The sequence below is a fragment of the Drosophila pseudoobscura genome, chromosome 3 (genome assembly GCF_009870125.1).
Source record: "Drosophila pseudoobscura strain MV-25-SWS-2005 chromosome 3, UCI_Dpse_MV25, whole genome shotgun sequence".
NCBI classification, from domain to species: domain Eukaryota; kingdom Metazoa; phylum Arthropoda; class Insecta; order Diptera; family Drosophilidae; genus Drosophila; species Drosophila pseudoobscura.
Window position 1 is genome coordinate 19,311,225 of NC_046680.1, and position 17,676 is coordinate 19,328,900.

At 47.3% G+C, this 17,676-nt stretch overlaps 1 protein-coding gene across 6 annotated transcripts in view; it reads right to left on the reverse strand.

Annotated features, from left to right (window-relative positions):
- The window catches only part of Sdc (Syndecan), a 93,522-nt gene that overhangs the window by 13,103 nt on the left and 62,743 nt on the right, over positions 1-17,676 (reverse strand). For all 6 annotated transcript variants that reach the window (XM_033378571.1, XM_004444379.3, XM_015185036.2 and 3 more), the window contains exon 3: positions 7,606-7,737. In XM_033378571.1, the coding sequence (XP_033234462.1) occupies positions 7,606-7,737 (132 nt within the window). The remainder of the gene's footprint in view (positions 1-7,605; positions 7,738-17,676) is intronic.

The window sequence follows — 17,676 nt, forward strand, 5'->3', positions numbered from 1 at the left end:
CGGAGCACAGCAATGCAATCAAAATAAATATGCATGACATGTTCGGTGCTCAGACGAGTCCTCAAGCCGCTCCTCGCCGTCTCTCGCACACATCCTTGTGACCGTACTCAAATTGAGGGGCAACAAAGAAGGTCCACTTGCCACACAGTCGCCACACAGTCGCCACAGCTGCCACACAGTCGCCACAGCTGCACACAAATGCCATCAACGCTGGCTGTCTAGCGTTTCACGAGGCACGAGCAAATGTAATTAACCTGGCAGCAGTGGCAGAGCCACGCCCCTAAAAGAGGTGAACAGCAGAGGCAGATAAACAAGAAGAAGATGGTGTGGCAGCAAAGGAAGATGGCGGCGGAAACAGAAAACAGAAACAGAGGGAAGTACGGATAGAAAATGCTGAATTATTCATGGAAGTGGAAGTTGCTTGACCTAGGACGCAGGACACAGGACGCAGGACGAAGAGCGTCTGTCAGGTTCAACAAACTTGCCTCACGTTGCGCCTAAAAGCAGGCAACACTCAAGTGTGCGGTTACAAGTCAAATTGCTACGTGGAGGAGCCACAGCCGCATCCGCAGCCCCTGAGATGCCTGACAAACGACAAATGGCAGTGCGAGTGCGAGTGCGAGTGCGAGAGAGGGAGAGAGAGAGAGTGTCTTTGGGTTTTTTTCATGCCGCAAAGCTGTAGACATTTCTTTTAAATTGCAGCAGGCAACAGACTTCCTTCAAGAGGCGCCCCATCCTGCCATCCTCCAGTCGCAAGCCCCAAGACGGCAGTGCTACATAATTGAAGCGATCCCTCCATCTATCCTGCCAGTGGCAGCCCCAACATTTGCAATTCAAAGCGTGCCCCCGCCCTCGCCGCAGGCTCTGACCAGGTTGATGCCCCACTGGGCAGGTTCGTGCAATTCGAGCTCTCGTTTCGGGGTCCAGGAGTGCTTCGAGTGCTGTTATGCCACAAAACGTTGCACTAATTGAAGGACATCCCCTTAACAATAACAATCGAAGAGCAGGGCAGCAGAGTGGCAAGCACACGCAGAGCAGAGCAGAGCAGAGAGAGAGAGGAGAGGAGAGGAGCGGAGAGGGTGAGGAAGCAGTAATCAAATTTCTGGATAATCGTTAAAATTTATGCATCCACAACATCAAAGATACTTTTGCCGTGGCAGGAGGGGTGGGTGGGGGAGCCCAAGGTCTAAATCAAATTAAGGTCCACTCGCTCTCCATCCCTCCCTCCCTCCCTCCCTTAACTCCAGTTTAAAGCTAGTGAATTTTATGGCAGAGTTAAGTTAAGCGAATTTATTGGCATAAATTATGCATGCGTGAAGGGGCCTCCGCCCCACCAGCTTCTCGCAAATACAATGCGCAAAACATCAGAAACAAACAGAGAAAACAAAATGGCGACAACGCCCCCATCATCATCGTCGTCGCCATTGCCATTGCCATTGCCACAGCCACAGCCACAACCCTCTCCCGCCTTGCCGCTCAACTTTGACAATGACTTTTCGCTTGGCTTCGGTAAAGTTATGGCGGCAGGCGGACCCCCACCTCCACCTCCACTCCACTCCCCTCCTCTCCATCCGTCTGTGTTTACGCATTTATATGCGACTTGTAACCTTCAGGGGGGAGGGGTTCCTTTGTGTTGTCTCTCTAGTGGAGACTCCAGTGGCAACTATAGATTCGAACCAGATAGAGGGAGAGAGAGAGAGGAGAGTGCCTGTAATGCCAATTGTAATAGAAGTTACCAAAGGTTAAGGCACATTTGAAAGGAGAACAACCATCAGGGATGTCAAGGGAATGCACTGGATTCCATCACTGGATTGTCTCCTCGTATCCTCCTCGAATCTGGGCAGTAAGTGCCCCTGCCCTCTTTTTTTTGGGGTGTTTAATTCAATAGAAATGCAAAGGACTTCTTCCCTTTCTGTCCCCTAAAAGAAAGGGAGCTATGAGAGCCGGTGGCCTCGGATTACTCATGTTGTCTGTGGGTTGTGTTTGTGTTGGGGTTGGGGCGGGGCGGGGGCTGAGGCAGAGACTCATTTGGATTACTGTGGGAATTATGTTATGTGAAATAATGCAGCATCATTTGTACTCCCTTGGTGGCCAAAAGCAGAGCCACAGCCCCAAAACGACATTGAGTAATGAATGGGGAGGATCAACGTACATATATGTATGTCCTGTGCTGTCCTCCCATCCCCTCTCATCCCCTATGCCTCTGATTTTTCTACAGGGCATCGTCTCCTGCTCGAGTGTTTGTTAAACATTCACAGTGTCAATAAATTTCAATGGTTCTATCGGTTAAGGACCTCCGCCTGACAGTCGAGTGTGTGTGTGTGTGGGGGGGGGGGCCATATGTATTATGTATTATGTGAAGCTGTCGCCCAATAAATTCCCATGTAAGCAACTGATATTGACAGCCTGAGCACAACGATGGATACCTCCTGGAAATTATATGCATGGACTTAAGCACAGAAATGCGGGCGGATCCCGTCGGCCCGCCGGATACGGCTCCTGGACAGGCGCACAACAACATCGAAATCACATCGTCAAAGCTGTTAACATGGCAGGGAAAAACAGTGTGAGACCTGTTTTCAGGAAAATACTGGGGCCATACTTTTGGGGGGGGGAAACCCGAAACCCAATCACGCAGCCATTACCATGTCAGTCGATGTTAATTTATTGTCAAGGCACAAGTCCCCCATCCGCCCCCCCTCTCCCCTGCCCCCGCAGGCTCTGCGAGCCACACATTTCCATACCAATGCAGAGGCTTACTCTCGTTTCGATGTCCTTTTGTGCGTGTGGCATGCAAAATGGCTTTGCCTCGCTCAGCCATCCACAGGAACACGTGCGCTATGTGCACGTTATTAATCAACAAGGACCTAGGACAAGCCACAGACCAGCTGCCCGGATGTGGCATGCAGCGTGCACATGCCCCGGCTCTGTGCTGCTGATCTGAGGCCCTGAAGAACGCGGGGGAACGGGGGAACAAGGGAGGCAGGAAAATCCAACATCAGATGCAGATGTTTGCATATGCGGAGGCACAACAAAAGCTCATTATCCCGCCGACACGTCCCCCAAAAGTTGACTTACAGACCTCCATGGAGAGGCTTTAAGCACTCCCCATTACCGCCGAATCGCTGAGAGATGATAGATCATTAATCATATGCAGCCTTGATTAGCCCAGAGACTCCGCATGGAATGTCATATTACAATCAGAACGCAAAGAATTCATCATATTTTGAGGATAGATCCATTAATAGCACAATAATGTAACCTCTGACAAGGGGAGTCTAGAAGGAAGACTTTAAAGAGCCAGTCGGGAGCTGTGGAGATCAACGGAGCGCATAATAAATTGCATTTTCCTGGGTTTTGGGTCCCAAAAACCCTTTGCTGTTTGTTTTTGCCGGCGGAGCATAAAAAAACATTCAGCACATGAGAGACTGAGAGACGTCGTGTCTACGTTTGTCAGTTGCATAAAAACATGAAAATGCCAACAAATTCGCTCGGCCATGAAGGGAGCAAAGGCAGGAATGGGAGACGGGAGGATGGGAGGACGGAGGAAATCCATAGCACATGCCAAGAGCAGGCCTTGGCCAGTAACACCGCAGCGGAAATGGTGCAAAAAAGCGGAACATAACGGAACGGAACGGAACGGAAAGGGCGGCAGAGGGGAAATTAGAAAATGCCACAGTGGGAAAGGGACAGAGAGAGAGAGGGAGGGTGGGAGAGGGGGGGGGGGTATTCGCTTGGAGGGATTTTATTTATTATTTCCATATTTTTTCCATCCTCCCCTTCCCTGGCCCCCTGGCAGGACAATTTAGACCCTCCCCCTCCCGCTCTCTCTCTCTCTCTTGCTATCCCTTTCGCTGCCATGGACATGCCATGCAAAATTAATGCCGAAAGCCAATAGCTTTGTCCGCTTGTTGATCTAGTCACAGTTACCCGATAAAGTATGCGACCAGGCGACCCCTGATTGAATCCCGCGAAAAGTTTCGCCATCCGCAGCCCCTCCCCTCCCTCCGTGCCATTTTTTCGCTCCGTTTAATTATCGAGCAGCAGGCAAAGAGGAGAGACCAGCAATAGAGAGAAGAAATCGGAGACCAAGAAGCGCCAAGTGAAAACAAAGGACAAAACTCGAAGATAAAGGCAAGCCGAGGCCTCGGACACCCTGGCAAAGGCCATTCCTCCGCAGACAGAGCTATCCGTAAGATACAATTCATAGGGAAACTCAAATTGGATTGGAATTTCCATGGATTTTAATGGATTATCCATAGAAATGAAAGAGCTTGGCGTGCAAAAATCCTGCAATACTTCCCGAAGCCCCTAGATCGCCACTTGGCTGCTCGAGAGACTCCATCGTATGCTCTATAGAGTCCTGGACTCCTTCTCTTCAAGCATCCTCATAGCCCCTTTGCCAGGGTATACAAAAAAAAAAAGCAAAAAAAAAAACCCAAAGAATTTAATTAAACTTTTTCTATGTTTATTTCTGCGCTTTTTGTTCTGTTTTTGCAGCAGCCACAACGCATTTTAATTAGTTTTTTCTTCTCTTTTTTTTCGTTGTGAAGAGCAGCGTGAGGGGGGAGCGACAGAGCGGCAGAGCGGAAGTGTATGGCATGTGTGCTAAAAGCAAATCAAAAGTATTCGCCCAACAATTGACGCGTCCTGTGTGTGTGCGTGTGTGTGTGTGTGTGTGTGTGTCCTCTTTGGCAGTCACTGTACGCGCGAGTGTGTAAGCCCAGCGCGCTGTCAAAAAACTTTCCAACAAATGTCGCTCACATGCCACACACACACACGCCCTCCCACGCCCTCCCACAGTTGCAGGCAACACAAAAACAAAAAAAAAAAGGTGTTGAGCATTAACATTTCATGCGCATAAACAAATGAGTTTTTCAACATCAAGTTTTGATTATATAACAAGCCCGTGGCCCACATATTTTGCATAGGACACGCCAATGTCCTCCTGCCATCACCCGCCTCCCCCCAGGACAAGCGGAAAGTACAGTGCGTTTCGAACTCGTAAACGATGAGCCTAGAGCCCGTTCTTAAATATTTAAACTTATTTTTATTTGAAACTTATTTTTCTCTTTAGTCTTGCCATGTCTTGCCACATCGTGCCACGTCTTGCCACTTTGATGTCTAATTGAAACTGACTTTAGTCACAAATGTGTCCAACGGATTGCCTGAAGAAGCGCATTATGCCGGAGTGTTGCACATCCTCTATCGGCAGGCCAATAATCCCCTTGCTGCTGCATTTATGGCTGCCCAAGCGTGTACTAAATCCGGGCGAAGGGCTCTCTCCCTCCTTCATCTGCGTGGGGCGGAGCAGTGGCGCCTCCGCAACGCCTGCTGCACGCTGATAAGTGTGCCCAGCCCACGCGTGGGCTAAACAATAATTATACAAATAATATAAAAGTACAAAGGTCTAAAATTGGGAAAAATTAACCCAAAACTTAGAGAATCTTACGAGCGCTTTTGATAAAAGGAAAAAAAAAAACCCATTTAATATAGAATCTCGGACAAAATTATATTTTGTAAAGAGGCAAATATGCACCGGAACAAAGTTCAGTCTAGACTTCGAAGCCACCGGCTCTAAAGTATCTTTTTTTGATCGAAAGCTACCAATTTAGCCAGCTGAAATGGCCAAAGACCCCACTGTGCGTCTTTTGTGGCACCTGCTGATACGTGCCTCAAGCCACTGGCTGAAGGAGCCGGCCAGATTGCAGGCATATTGTGTCATGCATTATGGGTGCCCAAGCGTTTTAATCGGCTCAAAAATTGGGTCGAAAGGCAGCCTGAGAGCCAGAGCAGAGCAAAATACCTGCCGCATGCAACGCCAGGGACTCCAGGGACTCCAGGGACACCAAAAATCGACGTATCTTCTGTTCAATTTAGATAAGCTGCCTTTCGACCACGCCCCCAGCGCGTAGGAGGAGTCGCTGCGTCCATAAACAGCGCAAATTTCGGACAGTTCATCATTTTCCAATTAGAAGTCGAGGCGTCAAGACCAGCGGCACGGCCAGCTCGGAGTAAACAATAAAAGAGTGCAAGCCCAAAAGTACAAATATTTACTAATAAATCCAATGGATGGGCAATCGAAACCTGTTGCGGTGTGAGTGAAAAGTGCGAAAAAGTCTATAAAAGTGAGTGATGGTAGCCCGTCTCCGGTTGCCAGCTGCGTTTCCCATCGGTAAAACATACACCCACTCGTATGTATCCTCATTAATACTATTGATACCTCTCTCAAGGGAGCCTCCTGTTGGGGCCTTGCAGTGCATCCACATAAACGCCTGTAAAACCTTTCAAAACGCATCAATCCTTGGGATTTTTGAATAATTTCAATTCAAAGAGATCCTTTTCCTCAAGAGGTTTCTAAAAGGGCATCCATCTTTGCACGTTTCGAATTTTTTTACTTGTTCCAAAGGGCCTTAGCTTTTATCATATTCCGAATAAGTTTTGTTAAACTCTCGAATAAATTTAGTAGGTGGCTTGCCCAAAGACTTACCCAATACCTTTGGTGCAGACTCGGGGTTTTCCTATGTTTTTTTTTGAAACAGAGCCCATCGATTTTCAATGGTATTTAGATCTAGGCTATTCAGCAGGCCACTGGATTATTAGGACGATTTTTTCACGAAATAAAGCCGTTTGCGTCTTCCAAAATATGAAGATAATATTCATTCTTCATTATTCCATCGATTCCAAACAATTGGAGAACATGATGAATTTTTAAAGATTTTACAGGCGTTTAAACTGAAAAGCAATGAACATGTATCCACCTGTGCTAGCCACTGTTTGAGAGTGATTTACTTTTCCGAACACGTATTTATTCCACTCATCCGCCATTTGGAATGAACGAGCGTCGATCTACATACTTTTCATCTGCCCGTATCTTCGGTATTTTTCTGGGGTGGCCGTACATTTATGGATTCTTAATCTAAGCTAGGGATTACGTCGTATTGGCTGATATACATAGGTTGTAATGGGGCTGCCGTACTGAGTGATAGGGGTTATCCTACTACAGCTGTATGTATTTATCAGTTTATATTCCCCACATTGAATGCAAATTTAATGAATAATTCTCATTGTAATTATGAAACATCAGTGGAGGGGTATATTATTGTGGCTGTTCATAGTTTCAGCTGTAGATAAGGAGTATTATTTTGTGGTTGGTTGTTAGCTTTTAAGCGGATTATAGAGCTATTTGTTAGGAGTCGTCACTCCTATTACTCCTGCACTATTCCACCCATTGCCCAATGTCCTGGCTGTTTTTCTCTCTCTTTCTCTTTCGGAAACGATTCCTTCTGTCTGTTACACGAATTGCATATACCCCTGAGTACTCTGTAAGGAGTCCACTTTCATCTTCAACTTTAATGAAAAAGCAACCTTCCCCACCACCACACAAAAATGGCAGACAATGTGAAAATGAACAAAAAAAAATCAACACAAAAGTAAGCATAAAAGTTATGCGGAAGTTTAAGAAAGGAGTTTATGAGTAGACGAGTGGCAGAGTGGCAGAGTGGACGTGGACCCTTGCTACCCCTTTCCCTCTGCTATGGCAACTTCCCTTTCGGGGCAGAATGCAAATTTAATTAACTAATTTATATGTTGGTGGGAACTTACCCCTCCACGTCCGCCAGAGCCCTCAATGCTATCATCGTCGATATAGATTGCATCTCTGGGACCCGAAGCCGCCGGGGATGCTGCGCCTCCTGACAGAGTGGATGGCTCTGCCGCCGATGCTTTTACAGATTTCTGCAAATATCAAAAAAGGTCAAACAAAAAATGAGTGCTTTTTCAAATAATAATATACAAGGGGGGGTTAGGGGGGTAGAAGTTTTTTAATTTACGTTTCCTTTTGGAGCTTTTGTGGGTGGGGGGTGGAAATGCAAATATTTGCATTTCATTAATTAGAGGGGAAGTCAAAAAAAAAAAACCGTCGAGGAGTGCCATTTCGGAAAAGAGCAGGAAGCACCGACTGCAACCGTCAATAATACGAGTGGAAAATGCCGGCTGACCGCAGCAGTGTCCGGGAATGCCGCGCCCCATGCCCCATGCCCCATGCCTCATGCCCCATGTGTGTGGAGGTGGAGCCCCGGCCATGGCCATGGCCATGGCAATGGTTATGGGCCGTCGTTCACAATGGTATGGCGGCCACCGCATAAAACAATTAATTAAGAACAATTCTTATGCTATATTTCAGCAGGAGGGGGTGGAGTAGGCAGTGCAATTTTAATGATGCACTGGAAAAATCAATGGGAAATGCAAATTGTGTGCCACCTCCCTCCAGCCCAGTTCCTCTTTTCCTTTACGACCTGCCAAGTGGTGGAAATGTGTGGCAAAAAGTCGCCGAGTTTCGCCGAGTTTCTCTGTGCTTTTTTCGAGCCCCGTCCGAATATTGCATAATTAATGGAGCCTCCATGTTTACGCTCAAGTCCAGGGCTAGCAGTTGTCCGCATTTTATGGACAAACATAAAAAAAAAACACAGACAGGAGGTTTGTGGCAGGGGCGGGGGGGCAGAGTCGGTGCCCCTTGCCGTGCCTCATTAAGCCAGTGGGGAAATCGAGCGCATTTCCCTTCGCTTTGTTGGGTTTTCGGTTAAGTGGGAATTGATGAGGACTCTCACTCGAAGGGGGCAAGGCGGTGTCCATGGCTCGTCTCCCCTGGCGGTAGCTGTCTCTATTTTTAATGAGAGCCTCCATAATGTATTCAAGCCTTAATATATGTATATTCAGGCACTGCCTCCTCCGGTATTCATGTATCTCCCTAACCAAACATATCCTCTCTTTCTGTACAAAATCTAGTCCTATCCATGCATTTCATCTGTGTTTCCTTCTATAATGTTAGTTTTACTACCCTAAACTCCACTATAATTCCACATTTTCTTGCAGATTTTCTTCTCCTCATAAACTGCAGTTCTTATCACAAGCCAAAGGCGAGGCCAAAGGTCCTTGCGATGCAAACTGCTAACCGGATTAAGTAAGAGTCTACCATTTTTGTTTTTGTTGCGCTCCGAAGTTGGCGGCAAGTCAAAGTTCTCAAAAAGAAGCTTTGGCTGCTCATCCTGCCTCATCTGACGCCTTATCCTCATCCTTCTCTTGGCACTGTCTCTCCCTCTCTCTCCCTGATGCCCCTCCTGGCTGGCGTTAAGTTTTTGGCGACCTGTCAAGTCCCCCGTGATGATGTCTTTCATTCTGAGGCTGCGGCTCTCCAACACCAAACAATTTGCCAGTCCGTCCGCCTGGCTTTTCACCGCCCGTAGGTGTGGAGATAGACTCAAAAGTTGCGGTGCCACACGGAGGAAGTCCCTTCTCGGGTGGCTTTCCTTTGACGGGACTCCGACGCTGCCCTCATCCAATATTGATGGGCGTTCTCCTGTTTTTGTTTAATTGAAAAATTCCGCTCTTTGGGATAGAAACATTTACGGTCGACCGCTTTGCTCTGTCCGATCTGTCTGTCTGTCTGTTTGTCTGTTGCAACGATTTTCTGGCTGGGAAAACTGGCAAAATATTCATTGGGGAAATGAATGTTTTTTTCCCATTTCTAGTCTTCCTTTTTGGCCATCTCAATTCTCCGTTTCGCTCCGCTTGTTTCATATTTTAAAATGGCAACAATTTGCCAAAACGTTAAATTGAATTGCAGGCAGTTGGGTCTCTGGTCTCCCATCCCGTTTCCCCCCCTTTCAGCGGTGACAAATTGTGTCCATTGTGGCAGTCAAAATAGTTCTGTGCCCCAAAACCCCAGAGTTGGATGCAGCTAAGCCCCTGGCTCCTGGCCCCTGGCCATAAATCAATACAAATATTGACAGTTTTTCTGTGTGATCGCCCGAACGCGCACTTTTGTCAGCATTCCATGGAGAAAACCAGAGAGTATGCTGTAGCTCGACAACGTTTCGGCCCAAGGATACCCATTATCCTGGCAAAAAGAGCCGAAAAGAGGAGTTCTCGCTGCGATTAAGAGTATACACAAAAGAAAACCAACAAAGGATAGGTGTGTGTGTGTGTGTGTGTGTGTGTGTGTGTGTGTACATTCGTTTGGATTTTTCATTTACCATTGTTTATGGTTAACAAATATTTGTGCAGCACACGAAAACAATCTATTGTTCGCTTGTGTGTGTGTGTGTGTGCGTGTGCGTGTGGAACGGAAGCCAATTTGCAAATTTTTGAACGCCACTCAATGGTGTTACATCAGTGCAAAAAGTAGCATTTAATAGAATCCCCAGAATGCCACAATTGATTTATGTTTGTGTAACGATTTCCAGTGGAATGGGTCGCAAAAAACAGTTCGATCCGGCTGTGATCCGATTGCTGAATGCTCATTTAACGTGGTAAAGCTCTCTGTGAGAACTCTGTGGCGTGACTGTACCTCGCACTGACAGCAGTCGCGCCCCAAAAAGTAGGCAATACATTTCGAGTGGCACCAAAGTAATGCCAGGGCAAAGGGCATGAAGACTGAAGCACCCGCACCACAAATCCGAAAAGGGCAGGTCAGCACAGAGAGAGAGAGAGAGAGAGATAGAGATAGAGAGAGAGAGAGATACTATTCAGACTGTGTGTTTGTGCCGTCATTATGTTGATGACAGGCAGCTTTTACTTCGAGATTGGAATCCAAAGACAAGAATTCCGAGAAAAGAGACGACGAGGCCTTCATTTCATTCCTTTGGCCAAAGTGAATGATAAATAAACAAAACGCGTTGACGCTTTTCCGTATCGAACATTTCCATTTTCCGTTCTCTTTGCCCGTCTCTCCGCTGTGTGCGTGCCCTGTGTCCATTGAGGTGTCAAGAAGGTAGGCCTTCGTCCCCCTCGAATAAAAGCAAATCAAAACTTATTATGCCACACGCACACACACACACACGTGGCAGAGTGGCAGCGTGGCAGAGTGGCACCGAGAGGCTGTGAGATTGTATTTTATTGCCCTGTTGTGTGCGTGTGTGTGTGGCACTGGGGATAACTTTTATGTTTATTGTAGTCGTAAAAGAGGCCAAAATTTGACTCCTTGTTGCACCGAAACCTAATTGAACAGCAAAATTATTGCGGCATTGCCCCACAGGGACTCCAAGGGAAGCGAAGGACAACAGACTGGACCCTAGAATGCGTAGGGATTTCTCCTCTAAAGATTGGAGCATTAAATTTTCATTCAACATTCATTCCACATGCAAATTGAGGAATGTTCGGCATTGCAATTAGCACAACGGCCGGAAGCAGGCAGCAGGCAGCAGAGGAACTCAGGCAACCAGGCACAATGTCTCCCTTTGAGGGAATCGCATCTCGCAGCTCCGTCGCTTCTCCCGGACGCACTCACATGTAAATAAGGCTAAAAGGTACAGGAGGCTGGCAGCAACAATCTTTGCCAAGTGACTTGACACAAAGCCAATGGCGGAAATTGCACAAACGTTCACAGAGAGAGAGAGAGGGAGAAGGATGGAAGGATGGAAGGAGAGAAACAGACACACACACAATGAAAGGGGAATCCCGTGAATGCTGCTGCTGGGGGCGGGGGGCACAAAAGTATGCCACAGACAGACAAACTGTGAGAATCGTTATAACACTGACCTACAGAGGCCACCTTCGCCTCGGCCACCGCCGCCACAGCAGCAGGGGAGCCCCCACTCTGCCGTGAATCGATGAATCGTATCTAAAATAATAAATACGCATACGCACCGATGTCCTCCTCCTCCTCCTCGAATGTGGCCAGCAACAAGGCTTGCTCCACGCTTTTAGGCGGTCCTCCTTGCCACAACAGCAATTGTCACTGTGTGCGAGCGAGTGGCAAGATGGCGACAGGCAGAGAGAAGAAACGGATAGAGTGCGGGGCGCACTGCGCTCGACAGCCAAATACACAACAACCGAACACTTTACCACAGGGTTTCCAACTGACACCAAAACAAGCTGTGCCTCTGGCAGGCGGCATCATTCGAGCAGCATCAGCAGCCGAAGCAGCGAACGAAGCAGCGGCAGCGGCAGCGAAAGAGAGCCACAGAAGCTTCGATGCTTGCTGGTCCACATCAGCTTTAGGGCTCTTTAGGGGGTGGGGGGCTTTGGAGGCTGACGACGGCGACGGCGACGGCGACGGCAACGGCGACTCTCTCGCTTCGTTCGTGACCTGCGCACGTCGGCAGCGAGCCGAAAAAGCGTTCGGTAAAGCTTCGGGCACGAAGTGGAACTGGATCAGACTTCGACTATGATTTTATGGCAAGTCTGCTCTGGAATAAGCTTCAAAAGAGTTTGATTCTAGGGCAAAAGCTGAGCTCTCTTTATCGCAGCTTAAAAGCTTTTACATTAAATATATTTGCTTTCAGAAGCAAAAAGCTTGTAGAGCTCTCGCAAGCTGTAAAGCTTTTAAAGTTGTTGAAATTGTTCTCCTGAATTGGGAGTCCCAAGACGAAAGCCGTAAAGCTTTACCCAAAGAAGCTTTTCACCTCATTGAAATGTGGTTTCCAATCTTTCCGCAAAATACCGCCAGAGGTCCCTGCCACAGACTGTTAGAATTGGTGGAGCAATTACCGAAGCCATTCTACCAAAAACGGACTCTAACGAGTGCAACTTTGTCTGAAACTTGACAAGAAATAAGTGACGGAAGAAGCACGAAGGCGGAGAGCTGGAGGGCAGGGGGGCAAGGGGCCAGCCAGACAGGCAGGAGATTGGAACACGAATTTAAAAATGAAGAAAAATTAACATGGCTAAAACAGGAGCAGGAGCATCCATCCGGAGGTGCGGCACCAAAGTTATCCCGGCACTCATTTCCGTTGATTCCGGGGGGGGTCGGGAGGGGGGCTCGCATAATGAATTACAAGTGTCCATCTTCATAAAACGAGGAGCAGAATCCCAGGCCGGCAGCGGAAGGTGCTGTCAAAAACGGACAAACTCCTCATTGCATCCCCAGGTTTTCCCTCTGCCACTTGGCTTTTCCTATTAGTTTCGCTTAATTTCCCCCAAAAATTACACTTTTTTGTGCCTGCTTTTTCTTTCCCAAATACTTTTTAATGATTCTGCGAACGAATTTTGTTTCTTGCGAAAGACTTTGAATTTTGGTCAAGTTTCGCCGACACTCAGTGGTTATATATCACTTATGAACTTTCGTTGAGGTGCCCCTCCCTTCCACAAGCGGTGAGAGAGAGGGCCAATTAACTGGCCAACTGGCAGAAGGGAAACAAAAGAGAAAAAGGTACAAACCCAGACAAACACAGACGAGGAGGCGTTGCCACCTGCCCGAATGTCTGTGGCACACGGGCTTTAAGATAATTTCAATTAAAATCCTCCTTGAAGTGAAGGACAAGCGACCAGCAACAACGTCATTTGGAGGCTGACAAATTTCTAGCCTACGCTAAAAATGGGGGGTAATAAAAATAAATTACTTCGCCTAATTACAGGGACAGAAAGGGAGCGAAAAGGCTCCCACGCCTTTTCTACAGCAAATATCAAGTGGAGGTCCTGCGCCGGAAAAAAAGCAAGGATATATGTGCGGCCCATAGTGCACTTGATGGGTGGTGGGTGGTGGGCGGTGGGGAGGCCGTCTCGACGCCATAAATCAATTTTAATTGCTCTGCAAATGTGCAAAGTGGAAAAATTTAACAAATAAAGAAAAAATAAGAGCGAGAAAAGCGTGCGAAGAGCAGAAAACCGCAGACAGACAGCGACGCCCAAACTCTATCAATGGCTGAAGGGAGGAGGGGGAGGGCGGGGGCCTAGTGGGCAAGGGAGTTTATTTACAGCCGATGACGAGTCAATGAGACGGCAAATAATGAGCCAAAAATTAATGAGCCCCTGAAATTCAATTGCCAAATTCCGACTACCACTTACCCGCATACCCTGTAGTACCCCCCATCCCCCACCGCCCCCCTTTTGCCTGCTAAAATTCAATCAACGCGAACATTTCATAAATTATGCAATTGACAATTGTTAGACGGCCACAGAGGGAGTGGAGGGGGGGGGGGGGGGGAGAGGGGGAGCGAAACACATTTGTAAATGATTGTGGATTTGTGGTTCAGACAGGGATTCATAAATTGTTTAACAGCAACCCGTGATAGGGAAGGATTTCCCAAAATTGAAAACTAAAATTTATGGATATGAAGGTGGAAGGGAACAGATTACGGAACCGATTAAAGACTGCATTCGAATGGAGATCACAGCACTTCTAGGTTATTCAAAACCAAAGCCAATACAACCGTTTACGGAGCATATAATCCCTCAGCTTGGATTGTCTGGAACCGGACACTCCTGGGACACTGATAAGTGGAGAGGACCAGACAACGACTCATGGTAGGATTTTTGGCATAAATTTCAATTAAATCATGATTTTCCAACTATTTAGAGCCTCCCCTCTCAAGCCTAAGCTAATTGCCAATAGCTTTTGCCCCAATCAATCTGTGGCAATTGCCTTTTTGGTCTCCAATGGCGGGGGTAGTGGAAAACAACAACAATTAAGTCTCGCATTACAGTAAATTGTAGGCTTCGTCGCACGGGTCAAAGGTTGCACACGATTGTTATTATACAATTATGAGAGTGTATCAGTATTTGTTCGACTCTTAATGAGAGCCCAACAAACAGGAGCAGCAAAAACAACAAAAACAGTAGAGAAAATATGAAAATTGTCAACAAAATGGCATAACAAAAATCCAATTAAAATATAATAACTTATTTAATTAAATTTATGCGCCATATCAAAGCCCAAAACGCCAAAAGGGATGCCCGCACGAGAATAAAGAGAAAATGTTTCGAATTCAAATGAATTTTTGCAAGTAATTGATATTACAATCCCACCCAGCGAGCCACCCAGCCACCCATCCACAAAATTCTCCCCTGGAAATGGAAAAGTCATAAAGGATTTGAAGGTTCCTTGCCACTTGGCAACATTTTGAGCCTGCTTTGGGCCAGATCTGTAACCAGAAACCGTTTAACAACTTGCCAATTACGAAATTTTGAAAACAAAGCCAGCCCAAGCGGCCCAAGCGGCCCAATGGCCGAATGGCTATCGTCGAATGCAGTTTTTAATTAAGTTAAGCGCCTGCGTTCGCGGCAGAGTTCATTATGCGTGGACGGGCGGGGCGTGGGAGGGGCATGGGAGGGGCAGTCTGCCTACTGGGCCCTCGGCGGATAACATGCATACTGGTTATTAGTGGATGCAATGGAGCCACACTACCCCAAAACCCAAAACCTATCTGCACGTCGGACGCGTGCTGCGAATTTATGGCGCGAAACGACCTGCGGGATGTGTGGAATCGGGCTACGATGCCACAGACCTGGCAGAGACCTGGTGGTAGCCTCCTGTTCTGACGCCCAGACACTAATCAGCGATTATGCACGTCCATCTCCTGGCCACAACGGTGCGGCTGGGGGTGCTGGTGGGGGTGCGGGTGCTGCTGGCCACCAAAGCCACAGGCGAGCCGCAAACGAGCGAGATGGACTTGGTTGGAGAGGCCGAAGCTCTGGATACCCTTCAAGATGTATCTTTAAAGTCCACTATCTTTGTTATTTGCTAAATTTGCGGCAGTTTCCGGGATCCCTGCTCTGACACATAACACCCCCTTATCGAGGGTATCAAAGTCCAGTTTTATTCCCTCCTCAATGGATGGGACAGGCTCAAAGGCCTGGCCAAGATAATCATAATTTTACTTTTTATTTGGGCTCCTCCTCCACCTCCACCTCCACCCCATTAGCCCCCCGCCTAGGAGGCCTGAACTTGAAGTGGAGAAGAAAAAACCCGAGAGAGCAAAACATGTGCTCAACCCCATTCTTGTTGGTCCTTGACTCATAAATTTCTAAAACGATTATGCTACGACTTAAACCAGGGCCCAAATGAAGGGCCAAGGGGACGATGTGTAGACGTATTTTGGCCAAGACTTGGTCATACATAATGCTAGCGTGGGGATTCCTTTGGGTATTTACGCTTTTGTGCGTTGGCAAAGTTTCGAGGGATTACCTGGCATGAGAAAGAGGTTTTCCCCCCCTGCCACCACCCTAGCAAGGGTAGAGGGGGGGCGGGTTAGTTAGCCAGTTTGTCGAGTCTTTAGCAAAAATAATATTTGTCCCCACAGCAAAAGTGCATTTAATTAAGAAGGAGGAAAAAGCAAGCCAAAGGACATATTTTACCAAACCCAAAAGGATGCAGGGAGCAAGAGAGAGGGAGACAGAGAGAGAGAGAGAGCAGAAGGGTTCATCAGAGTTCCTGTCTCATTATTTAGCCAAATGATTAAATTAGAATGTGCAGAAAGAGACAGAGGACAGAGAGAGGGTGAGAGAGCGAGTGAGTGTCCTGGAAAGCAGAAACAGTTGCATGTAAATTCCACAACAGAGTGACAGAGAGACCAACATTTGTGGTGTTTTGCAAAGCATAAACAAGAAGCTGTTTTAATGAGTTGGCAATTAGCATATCACACAGAGAGAGAGAGGGAGAGAGGGAGAGAGGGACAGGACTTGTTTAAAGATCCATATTTAAAGTTTTCCGACAGCCCCAACACAATAAAACCCTCCAAAAAAAAGAGTAAGAGCCAGCGAGCGGCATAACCTTTAAATTTGAACGACCCACAAATGTGTGCTACGGCAAAAGTTGTCCCCAAGCTCAAAATGCATCTCAAGAAGCAACAACTTTTGCTCTTCTCAAGTGTTTGAGGGTCTAAGTGTGTGTGTGTGTGTGTGTTTGTGTGTGTTTGTGAGTGCGTGCATGCGTGTTTTCATGTGCAGTTTTATTTTCAAGCGTCTTAGCCTCAAAACTTGTGCACTTGTAAGCGCAGAACCAAAGAACCCCCCAACAAGCCACCAAGCCACCGAAAAACCCAACTTAACACGACTCAAAAACCAAGCATAGAACCTGCTCCCCAAAACCTAAGAACCCCCACAACGTCGTAAACGCTTTATGCAAAAATTTGTTATTGTTTACACACTCACCAGGGGTGGGGGAGGGGGAGGGGGTGGGGGAAGAGCAGCTTGTGCACTCGACATACTAAAAAAAAAAGTAAGCTATGGCAGAATTACAAGCAAAACACGAAAGGGTAAGTCCTTTGAATACCCTTTGTCAGATCGATAGTTTGTGGGTTAGGCCCCCGGATATGGTTGTTTCTTCCCGAGAAAGCTAAGGTTCAGAAGGTTGGGGAAAGAATGGATCCTTGCCAAAGGGTCCCCTCGTAAGCCCTACTGATTGTTTCCACCTTTGCCCCGTCTGTGGGGTTGCTGTTGCATTCGTTGGAGGCGGCAAAGGAGAGTAACGAAGAGAGTGAGTGAGTGAGTCTCTGTCAATGTTTGTTCTGCCTCAAGTGATTCACAAGTCAGTGGCTGGGCTGCACTTGGCTTCCTGGCAAAATGTGTGTGCAAACAGAAAGAAATTTGCGTGATTAATACGCCTTGACATTCATTAGCCCATCGATACAGCAGTTGTGCACAGAGAAGGCCAGAAGGAGAGAGAGAGAGGGCTGAGCTGACCAAATGTTTCCATTTTGATTATCTCGAGTGTCAATTTGCGTTTAACTAATTAATACGAGTGGCCAAGGCAATGTCAATGTGAGGTGCGTTTCTATGCGTGACTCCCTCTTTGGTGTGGCAGGCCTCAAGGATGGGGCACAAGGGTATCTCTCTGTCTGTGTGTGTGTGTGTGTGTGTGCGGTTGTGGGCGGGCTAACATTTTAATTAGAACGAACACAGGTCGACAATGAACACCTTAAGCGAAGGACAGACTCCACAAACTTCAGAGACCCGGAG